At 43.4% G+C, this 12,137-nt stretch overlaps 1 protein-coding gene across 5 annotated transcripts in view; it reads right to left on the bottom strand.

Moving 5' to 3' along the window:
* PNPLA7 (patatin like domain 7, lysophospholipase) overlaps window positions 1–12,137 on the bottom strand; it is a 437,365-nt gene that overhangs the window by 64,389 nt on the left and 360,839 nt on the right. For all 5 annotated transcript variants that reach the window (XR_012665266.1, XM_048823395.2, XM_048823397.2 and 2 more), the window contains one exon: window positions 2,106–2,222. Coding sequence is in view for 4 of the 5 variants with exons in the window: in XM_048823395.2 (XP_048679352.2) it covers window positions 2,106–2,222 (117 nt within the window). In the remaining variant the exon portion in view is untranslated. The remainder of the gene's footprint in view (window positions 1–2,105; window positions 2,223–12,137) is intronic.

The raw sequence follows: 12,137 nt of genomic DNA, 5'->3' as shown, positions 1-12,137 counted from the left end.
TCTGATACCAAGAGGATTCCAAAGAGAGTCACAGATTCCAAAGCCAGAAGGGACCATCGAGAACATCAAGTCTGGCCTCTTGTATAACACAGGTCATAGGACTTCCCTGAATTAATCCCTGTTTGAACTAGAGCAGATTTTTTAGAAAATCATCCGGTCTTGATTTACAAATCGCCACTGATGGAGAATCCACCACGACCCTTGCTAAGTTGTTCTAATGGTTAATTAACCTCATTTTAAAAACATATGTCTTATTTCTAGTCTGAACTTGTCCAGCTTCAACTTCCAGCCATTGGACTGTGTTGTGCCTTTCTTTCCTAGATCTAAGAGCCTGTTATCAAATTTTTGTTTCCCAGGTAGGTACATATGATCAAGTCACCCGTAACCTGTTCGTTAAGCTAAACAGATTGAGCTCCTTGAATCTATCATTATAAGGCAGGTTTTCCTTTCCTCTAATCATTCTTGTGGCTCTCCTCTGAACCCTCTCCAATATATCAACATCCTTCTTGAATCGTGAACACCAGAAGTGGACACTATACTCTATTAGTGGCTGCACCAGTGCCAAAAAACAGAGGTTATGTGACGTCCCTACTCCTATTCGAGATTCCCATGTATACAGCTAGGGATTGCATTAGCCCTGCGGCCAAGGTGTTGCACTGGGAGCGTCTCTGACAAACACGCAGGCATATGGATTACAGTTGTGCAAAATGGGATACGACCCCTGAGCTAGAGAAATGCTCCCCTGATTGGGATTGCTGGGAGAAGATTTTTTAATCATGTGCTTTATGACAGTGACAGTGGAGGATGAGGTGACATTTCACATGTTAGTCGTTTCACAGGCATCTTACACAGTGCCTAAAAATGACCAAAAAGGTCCTGACCTACAATACAGAGAGCAGAAACGGTTAAATATTCAGTATGTTCATTCTTAAAAAGTCAATGCACATTTTAAAAGTTCACTGCACTTTTTTAAGCCCTTTCTGTGGAATGCACCCCAAAGGGTTACACAAACTCTTCTTTCAAAAGAGTGACTAGTTTAAAAGAATTACCTACTGAACTAGCGAGATAATAATGAAAAACCATTTAGGTTTGTGGTCAGGTGTACTCCCCACACCAACGCTGAGAGAGCTGAATTAGGCCAGGTAGGCCCAATCAGCCAATTAAGCAGCAAATGAGGGCGAATTAGGCTGGAAAGCCTTGATTAGAAAGGACACCTGGGAGGGATCAGCCAGGGGCTTCCATAAGGCCAGGAGGCTGGCAAAGGTGTAAGGGGGCAGCAGGGAGGAAGTCTGTAGCCTCTCTCCCTGGAGTAAGGTAGAAGGAAGCGGGGAAGGAACCGCCGAGACCTACTAGGCCTTAGAGAGATCTGACTTGGAGACCGGGAGAAACACAGTAGGAAGTAGTTCAGGGGCTAGAGCAGTAAGGTGGGTGCCCTGCAGACCTCAACCACTTGTTACAAGGCCCTGGACTGGAACCCAAAGTAGAGGGCAGGCCTAAGGTCCCCTACCAACCACTGCAGAGTACTACTGCTCGGGGCAGCGAACTAGAAGACTGCTTGCGTGACAGGGTCAAGGCCTGGGCATGAGGAGGACTGCCTGACGCACTTGAGCAGAAAGACTCTGAAGGACTCCACAGTGGGAGGGGAATTACAGTGTGACCTGGCTGGAAGGCTAAGTCACAAAGCAGCTGTGCTGCGAATCTGTGAACGGGAGGAGAGGTGCAGACGGTGGAGGAGACAGAAGGGGGCGCTAAACTGGGCAGAGCTAATCCCCAGAACACCAAAAGAAGGCACAACGCAGCAGTGAGTGACAAGGTCACATGGCCCTGACTCAGGCTCTGAGCCAGGCGGGTTTAATTGGCAATCCAAACAGAAGTGATTAAACAGATATTTTACCTACCACATGGTAGGTCCAAATTCCATTAAAATGGCATTAAAGGTAAATCCTCCCTCCCAGGCTGGTGCAATGTTAAGTTAATCGTTACAGCATGCTGTACATCAGGCCAGAATACCTAAACTATTATGAGCATAAAAAAACCAGACCTTTCTATTGCAGTCCAACAGGAGGAGAACATTTGTTACACATTAAAGCAAACAAGCAAGTTACCTCAATCTGTTTGTCTTTGAAGATGTTGCTGATGCCATTGTTAAATGAAGCTCCAGAGAACATGGAGGTTATTGGATATGTCAAGTCTAGCACAGTCTTAAACACTGAATTCATTTCCTAAAAGTAGGAAGAAAATATTTCAAAGGTGAGCTATATGGTGGAAACCCACTGAAATCCTACTCATCTGCATTTGGAGTGAGGTTCTGTTCCAACTTTAAAAGCAAAGATGAGCGAGCTACTCTGGTGAACACAATCATCAAAAGAACCAAAAACATAACAGCAAGGGTCACAAACAATATCTGCTTTGTTGAGTGTCATAGATTAAAATAACTTCAAACTCTGTATTTAGCTTCTATTAAGGATACAGAAAAATATGCATCTGCATTAGTTAGTTTATGTAAAAGTCCACACTAAAGTAGCAAACTCTCTACAGCAGAAAAACATGGGCACTGCCATTAGGTGGACATTTCCCACCCAATCTATTTCTGGAGACTGTGGAGTATGGAACGATTAGAGGACCTCAGCACTTCCCATCTTCTTTGTTGACGCTAAAATGAGTAAGTTTTACTATACTGTATATGATCTGTCCCATTGCTACATAGAAATGACACTATAAAGCTAGATTATCCTGACTGGGATGCACAGGGATATGGTATACAGGGCTAGAACAGGGGGCTGGGTGTGAGGATTTCTGGCTCTATTCTTGGCTCTGCCACTTGCTCATTAGGCCATTTTTGGGCACATCTATAATCTCTTTGTGCCTCGGTGTAACACTTCTTCAATCCATATAATTCGACGTGCAAGGGTGATGTCATGCCGAATTAATTCATCTTTTAGAGCTTCCAGAGCCTCTCTATAGAAGTGTAAATAATTTTTATCCCTAAATCAATTAGCACATTCTTTATCTTTTTTCTTAAAAACCAGCACTGAGCTACGATGATGATGGGCCCTCCAGAAAAAACGTAACACAGGTTCATCTAGTGTAGCTAAATAAATGAGTTTAGATTAGACAGGCAGGCAGGCAGACACTCTCAAATATCTTCAGTGTAACAGGCCCAAACAAGAATTAAGCTTTCATGGAATTTCTTTTAATTTCAGATTTGCTAAATCTTTGTGCTAAACAATGTTTCTTTTATTCAATTTACTAGTTTATTAATTTCATTTGAAAATCAGGAAGCCTCCAATCCATTAGCATAGCTACATTATCTGGGCTTGAGTGAAATACTGGACTACAGAAGCTTAATGTCTGAGTATATTATACCAAATTAAATTAAAATTCAATGCAAGACATCTAAATATGCAAATGATATATTCCCACTTACTGTGTCAATTTTAAATACCACATCAAGAGAATAATTCACTATTCTTTTTCTCAATTAAATAGCATTTTATTAGTCAAAAATCTTTTTTCCTTTCCACATCTTTTCCACGACTTAATGAATGGGGCTTAGGCATGCAGGAACTGGGGCGGATTAATGCACCAACAAGGCCTCTATGGCTGCAGTCCATTAAATGATTTGTAATCAACATCTAGTTGCCTCTTCACTTTAGCAAGGGTTTAAGAAAATGCAGAACTAGCCCACATCATGATTTCCATTCTCCTCTATCGATACTCTACCTGCTCCGAGACAGTGTGACTGTTAAAACAAAAAGAAAAGGAGGACTTGTGGCACCTTAGAGAGACGAACAAATTTATTTGAGCATAAGCTTTCGTGAGCTACACGATGAAGTGAGCTGTAGCTCACGAAAGCTTATGCTCAAATAAATTGGGTAGTCTCTAAGGTGCCACAAGTACTCCTTTTCTTTTTGCGAATACAGACTAACACGGCTGCTAGTCTGAAACCTGTTAAAACAAAGTTCTATAAAAACAAGTCAACTAAAAGCAGCTGAATAGGGAACCCCTAAAACAGATGAAATGCCTTAGCAGAAGATAACAGAACTGTCAGCTTCACACCTTTGCACACTTAAGGCTTTAGAATCATAGAATCATAGAATATCAGGGTTGGAAGGGACCTCAGAAGGTCATCTAGTCCAACCCCCTGCTCAAAGGGGGACCAATCCCCAGTTTCTGCCCTAGATGGCCCCCTCAAGGATTGAACTCATGACCCTGGGTTTAGCAGGCCAATTCACAAACCACTGAGCTATCCTTCCCCCTTTTAATATATTACCTCACCCATCTTGTCTCTCTAATATCCTGGGCCCAACACTGCAAATAATAGAATCAACTTTGAGAGGGTGGAGAAAGTCTGCCAAACCTAATAATGAACATGCTGGTCATGGCTCCAGAGTTAATAGTGCGGTAAGTTTTACACTTCAAGGAGGGATTCAACCTGTTATATGTGACAAATACAGTGAATCCATCCAAAATTAAAGTACTTTTTAAAAAAAAAAAAGTATAAAATTATTTTTGGGAATATACCAGAAAATCCATTAGTTTATGAGATATAATTAAATTGTTAACTAGAACCTTCAAGAAATTTAGTGCCCAGTGTCATACCTGTTTTTGTCCCTACTGGTCTTAACAATGCAGACTCCCCATAGAGTAAATACTCGCTGAAACCTTGTACGTAAGGTACCGTGGAAGAAATATTTTAGAATGAATGGTAATTAATTCTACTTCAAAACAACATATTCTTATTCTTTATAACTGAAAGTTTCTCCTTAGCTGAACTGTCCTCTTCCAAAATAGCTGACGTCCTATTGCTCTTCGTGGGGCTGAAGGTACAGGCTGCCCTTAGCAAAGATGGCTCATCGCCTGCCTTTACCTGCTCCTCCCTAGTGCTCCTTTCTCTACTTTTCAAAAATAAAGAAGGCCAATATCATCCCTAAAAGTAGCTTGGCTTCACTCCCAAGGCAGTGTGTGTTTGTAAAGAGGACATCTTAACTGTGTATAGCCTGTGGCCTCATTCTCAATTGACAGGATATGGCAGCCATTCCGAAAGATGGCAATTCTTCATGAGTTCATCAGAGAGATGATTTTATTGTTCACCCTCTGCTGAGGGATATATTTGCATTTTTAAAAACAAACAAACATGATCATTAATTCTAAAACAGGTTTTTCAAAAACTACCTACTGCACCAGATCCACTCAATGAGCAGAGGAAAACTAGGGTTTGTGAGCAGGGGAATGTATGGGGTGCAGAAGTGAGAGAAAACTGCATGCAGGGTAACAGGGAAGTCAGGAGACAGGGGCACCACTGAAGCGCACACACCAGCTACTTTGTTTTTCTCTGGAGATGCAAAACTGCCATAAACTCATCTTAACTGGCCAGGACACTGGCAACCAGAGTGTCTGGGTGAATTTAACTGTATAAGCTAAAATTTTAAAAAATGGTTCAAAGTTAATATTACATATTTATATTCTCTTCAGGTTCTTGTTTAATGTTCATGTATAATACTTTAATAATTTGAAAAAACCCAACAAGCAAAGAAATTCCCAGGGGAAATCTATATTAAAATTGATTAAAGGTGGAGCATACGTGTCAATATTTTAGAGTAAATTACATTGCATGGACATTGTAATTATTCCAAACCCAACCACTTTAAACCCAGGAAATAAGACTGAACTTCAAAGAAATCCAAATAGTTCAAGGTCTGAAAATGCATGGTTAGAGCATCCAAAACCTTAACAATATTGTAGTGGCATGGGGGGTGGGGGGGAGAGATAATATTTTTAAAGATCAGTTTAAGTTCCTCTGGAACTATAAAAATTGAAAGTTTCATTACAGGGGACAGGTTTCAGAGGAACAGCCGTGTTAGTCTGTATTCGCAAAAAGAAAAGGAGTACTTGTGGCACCTTAGCGACTAACCAATTTATTTGAGCATGAGCTTTCGTGAGCTACAGCTCACTTCATCGGATGCATACCGTGGAAACTGCAGCAGACTTTATATACACACAGAGAATATGAAACAATACCTCCTCCCACCCCACTGTCCTGCTGGTAATAGCTTATCTAAAGTGATCATCAGGTTGGGCCATTTCCAACACAAATCCAGGTTTTCTCACCCTCCACCCCCCCCCCCACAAATTCACTCTCCTGCTGGTGATAGCCCATCCAAAGTGACAACTCTTTACACAATGTGCATGATAATCAAGTTGGGCCATTTCCTGCACAAATCCAGGTTCTCTCACCCCCTCACCCCCCTCCCAAAAACCACACACACAAACTCACTATCCTGCTGGTATCCACGGTATGCATCCGATGAAGTGAGCTGTAGCTCACAAAAGCTCATGCTCAAATAAATTGGTTAGTCTCTAAGGTGCCACAAGTACTCCTTTTCTTATTACAGGGGACAGTTAAGGTTGTTTGGGTGCCTTTGGTGCATTGCCAGACCATAGGCATGTTTAGATTTCTTTTAAATTCACCCTTAGTTCTATATTTCCTGGGTTTATAATGCTTATGTTGGCCCTTATTGAAACTTAGTGGGTTGGTTTTTTTGGTTGGCCCTCTCCCAGTACCAAAAGAAAGGAGAAGAGATAAAGAGAAATGAGGATCTTGAGTTGACAGTCCCCAAGGCCAATGGGGAGCAGCCACCCTGATTGATAGGGTGGACAAACCAATGAGAGAGTCAGGAGCCTGAGGCACATCCCCTGTGTTAGGTGGAGCTGCCTGAGCCAGGATAGGGCAGAGCTAAGGGGAGAGCAGCAGACTGAGCTGAGTTGGAGGCAGAGCAGCAGCAGCCAGCATCAGAGGGGCCGGAGAAGCAGCCCAGAAGGCAGATGGGGCTGGAACCAGAGCTGGGCTGGAGGCAGGGCAACAGCACTGAGCCAGAAGAGGCAGAGCTGGGGAGCTGGAACGGCCTGGAGCTCGGGAAGCACAGACCATCCGTGCTTATGGTGAGTAAAGGCTGAGCTACCTTGGCCAGCTACAGGGCCAGAGGCTAGATGGAGGAAGCTAGACATGCCACAAGTAACACTACTGTTGAGCACGGCGAGGAGCTGGGGAGAGTGAAGTGGGACCTTGGGCAGAGGGCTGAGTGGAAGGAGACGTTGCCAGACAAGAGGGCCTTGAAGGCTGGTCGGGGTGGGGGAGGGAGGAGGGGAGACGACGTGAAGCCAACGGGGGGAGGGGCCTGTACTGGGGAGAAGGGTCCCTGGCACCTAGCGCCTGAGGCCACCGCCAGAGCAGGCATCTGACCCACAATATCACCCCAGTGCAGCCAGGACCTGAGAGGGAGGTCTAGGATGGGTGAGGAACAGACTGTGAACTTTCCTTACATCCCAGAGATGGCTGTTTGTGGTGTTCCCTGTGCCCATAAGGGAAGATTCTTTATTTCCTTTACCCTTTTCCATTTTATACTTATTTTTCTTACAGTTGCTGTTTAATAAATTATATTTGGTTTGAACTTAATGTAGTGCTCACTAGGCCAGGGAAGTAGGAGAGAGCACCCTGGAGTGGGGACACCCTAACCCCCATCCTAAATGACCATGACAAGATTGGGGGTTCAGCCTCTCAGGAATCCTGGGCCCAGCCTTGTTGGGGTTCTAAGGACTCTGCTGCACAGGAGAGTGGAAGGGGAGCCCTCGAGGTCAGGCAGGGCTCTGGATAAAGAGGGTGGGAGCGGGGACTCAGATCCTTTCTCTAGCCAATTCCACTGGGATACCGCAGGAGCCAGGAAAGCTCCCCACAATAGCGGGACCATTCCCCTGCTTACACTTGGGTTGGGGATGGTTACAACATCTGGGTAAGGCATTTTACCCTAACTGACAGACAAGACCTTCTCCGCCCTAACTCCATATCACTGTATTGTCTGTGACTATTAAATAGCAATGTTTTCATGTTTGCTTTTTAAAGGCTTCCACAAAAAACATGTTCAATACTTCAATGTTCCCTTCTAGTGCGGGGACCCAAGCACACCAGCACTTGGCTAGTGCATGGGAATCAAAGCAAGCTCACTTGAACTGTACTATGAAGGAGAAACCGATCAGCCTGCTTTCCTTGTCCAAATGGAATAGAAACCCTGGGAAGATACAGTGAACAAAACCTTCACGATTGCTTAAAAAGATTTTTTTTAATGCAATTTAAAATTAATGAGCTGTGCTAATGGCAGTAAATCGCACCAGAGAGTTCTTGAGCAGGCTGCTGATGCACTCCTCATGTCCACAGAGAGGAGGCTAAAGCACACCTGAAATGTGTGTGCCCTGCTGCCGGTATTTTAAACTGCAGAATTATTTATCATTTGTTTACACGCAGCCTGTTATGGATCAGGGACTTTTTAAAAACTCTGCAGTTCACCTTAAACATTCCTTAACTTGTGCTATGACTGTGTTAGATCTGAAGCTAACATAAGAGCACTCACTCACGTCTGACTACCAACTTCTGCTATCTCTCAGCTGTATGTGCTATCACTCACTGGGACCTCTCACAGGGAAGTTTTCCCACCTCCTGAGAGTAGAATGAGCTCTCTTTTCCTTTAGTATCCTTGCCTGGTGTTCATGCCAATGCCTTTGGCAATGCCTGCATTTTCTTCTTAGGTTTGTGTTTGTTTACATTGTTTTGTACTTGTATGTGTTGTTATACATGAAGATTTGGCATATGAACAAAAAAAACCCCAACAGTGTAGGATGTGAAGTGATTTGCAAAGTGCAGTACCTAATAACTAATTATTCTCTACTTCCTAATGAGAGCTGTATGCCTCCCACAATGAAAACACCACATGTAGCCCTCAACTTGTGGACATCACACTGCAATCCTCACTCAGTGTTCTTCCCCAGAAGGCCATGTCACGTTCACAGCACCCTCTGACCCACTTTCATCTGCCCTATGTTCCGCAATGGGACTCTGGATTTAGACCCAGTCCTGATATTGCAGTGTGGCCCTCAGAGGATGGCTTCCTTTGTCCTGCAAAACAACATTTGGGCTGTGATGCCAGGCTGCAAAGAGCCAGCATGCCAGCATATGATGCCAGCATGGGAGCCAGAGAGTGGCTAATACCCTCAGTGTCCTGGCTAACAACTCCCCTTTCATCAAAACCTGTTTGCATGTATGAGGCTGTGTGCATGGCTCTGTGGAGCATGTGCCCAGTCACTGCTCTTCCAACCTCTAACTCCTTAAGATAGGAAAAATTTTAGCCACCTAATATAGGCACTACATAAAATCAAAATATTTTCTATAGTAAGAACTGTAAATGGATCATATATACTTTGATATAATATTAGTGTGGATTCATTATCAGCTTTAAAAAATATATAGAAAACTGTAACTTGCTAAGCACAACAGAATCAATGGAGTAGAGTACATAATTGATATGCTCTGTGAGTTTCACACCCCATCTGCAGCATAGCAAATGAAAGCCATTATTTATTGGCTGCTCCATTATATCCAGAGATCCCACCAAATTAAACTGCTTGTCCCCCCTCAAGCACACTAGCAAAGAGATGCCAATTTCTAAAAATACCTAAAAGCTTTTTTGTCCTGCAGCCATTTCTCATTTGGGCTGGTGGCACAGAAACCAGTTGAAGTTATTTAATACATCACAATAGAGAATGTAAATAATAAGGTCCCTATAGGCTACTAAAGCCAGAACATGTGGTTCTAAACAACCATAACCATCAACAGCCACAGCTAATGGGAACTAGGGCAGCAGGGGAAAAAAGGATGTTTCCACAGAACAGGGGCTTTCTAGTCTTTATGTATCAGGTTGATTTTGTAAAAATCTACTTCCAGACTGTTCTCCTCTAGCAACACACTGATCCTCCCATTGACTGGTTCTTGAATATCTGGCCTCTTTGCTGCCTCTGAGCAAGCCCAGTGGAGAAGTTTTCATGGAGACTCGTGGGGAGGGCAGAAGTGATCTTGCAGCTTTTGGACCCTGGAACTTTGAGGCTGTCTGGTGTTTGGCTGAGTCTCTGTAACAGACTCAGATTAGGCCCTCTGTGGAGAGTAAGGGATTTCATGAACTCCCTAACAACTCTGAGCTCCTGACACTAGGAACAGTGTTAGTGGGTAATGAAGAAAGCCACACCAAAGCCTTGGTCTCAAAGACAGCTACTATAATTTGTGATGTGACGGGGAAGTATATGGAAAAGCCATTCCTGGAAGAGTCACACTCCCATAATCTTAAAAAGTTTGCCACTTTGGGCTTCCACTGCTTTGTGCGGCACAGAAAATAATTTTGCTGGATCCAGTCCCACAGCACGCCATCTGCAGTGAAGAGGCCACCACCCAGAGCTGTCTGTTCTTATCTTGCCACATTTTGACATCTCCCTAAATAATTAAGCAACTCCTGTTTTGCATGTGGAATGGTGTGTGCTTGTCAAAATGGTTATAAAAATCCCAAGCAGCTCTTCAAAGCACTCTTCAATAATAAGATGAAATCAGTATTTCTGAGGATAATATTACCTAATTTTTATTTGTACCTTGCAGGGATACGGTAGTCTGGATAGAAAGTGGGGCCACTCCATACTGGATTAACAGAACAGCACCGGTGCTAAGAATGAGCCATTTGACAACATATGCTTTGTGTATCAATAAAATTAGACTAAAATCTGCATGTACAATTTAAAAGTCTATCCCATCTGGATGATAAATAACATTTGACAGATACAGCTCCCTTCATCTCAAAGGCTTGCAAAGAAAGGGCTTTTCAGACTGAGAGGATAATTGTCCCTCCATGACAATTCAGTTCTCTTGGAGGTGCAACCCACCAGCCATTCTTATGGTAGACTTGTGTGCACTGGAGGAGACTAGCATGCTCCCTCCCAAACCTTAAAGAGGTGTGGGAAGGCTGATCTATTGTTACTAAATTAAGTTTATTTCTACAAAGTTACTGAGTGCCAGTTTAATTGTGAAGCCTCTGCAGCCACCCAAGTGTAGTGACCCAGCACCTGCAACCACTGGGAAGCCCAGAATCTCTGCTTTCAAAAGGCACCAAGCTCGAGCTACCATTTCAAGAGGCTGCAGAGCTGTAAGAGTTACAGGAAGTTACTTAAAGCTGTTTTAATCCACAAAACCTTCATGACCTCTCTTAAATCCCTCCATAGGGTCCCAGAATAACACCCCTGCACTCTAGTAATGGTGCTGTGAAGCCAAGACGGCTGCAGTGATCATGGCATGTTGGGAAATGGGTGCATAGAGTTGGGAGGGCAGGGAACAAGTGAACTTCAAGGGAGAGTGGGATGGAAGGGCGGACCTGAGATTGCTATGGTAGCAAAAACAAGCAGAAAACGTGGGGAAGTTTGTGGGCTTTGTTATATGGACGCTCCCCTTGAAGTGACTGTGTGTGTATTTGGTAAAGGTGGGAACCCTCAATCTAGGGGTTTATTCAAATAATGTCTGTCAGTCCATCCAATTTTAGAAGTGTAACTGGGTGGGTGGGGGGACTAGATGACCTCCTGAGGTCCCTTCCAACCCTGATATTCTATGATTCTATGATAAGATATAGCCTTAGGCAGGGACCTTGACACATCCTTGCTGCACATGAATAATATCCCAGGACTAAAATCTACAGCATGGATCATTATTTGTGCAACTGTGACTTTGGCTAGGAAAGTAGCCAAACATGTACATTTACACATACAGAAGCAATGGATGTCTGTTTCAGCCCTGCAGTCCTTGGGAACTCACACAGACCCGACCTACCACTATGGTAGTGGAAACTTAACAGTCCCTCTCTGGAAGCCTAGGGCCTTGCGTGTTCCAATGCTATCATAATATCCCAGGACTAAAACCTACAGCATGAATCGTTATTTGTGCAACTGTGACTTTGGCTAGGAAAGCAGCCAAACCCACAGCTGACTACAGCTGGAGAAGCTACCTGCAAAAGGCAATGTTAGAATAGATCTGCAAGATGCCAGTTGCAGATTTCTCTGTCTCCCACTTTAAGTCTCACAAGATATAAGAGGACTGTTAGTTTCAATCCAGCTTGGAAACTTCATCAGGTCACTTTCCTTTCATTAGAAAAACGAAATTGGAAACAATTTTTATATAAAAACTAGAAATAAAATAAATACATTAAATCACTTTATAATTGGCAGATCCCAGATGTAACCAATGCTATCTTTTACCATCAGTCATCTATAACCAGCACTGC

Source organism: Caretta caretta, chromosome 16 (genome assembly GCF_965140235.1).
Source record: "Caretta caretta isolate rCarCar2 chromosome 16, rCarCar1.hap1, whole genome shotgun sequence".
Taxonomy (NCBI): domain Eukaryota; kingdom Metazoa; phylum Chordata; order Testudines; family Cheloniidae; genus Caretta; species Caretta caretta.
The sequence above is the reverse complement of the archived record's forward strand: the minus strand, read 5'-3'. Positions and strand labels throughout refer to the sequence as shown.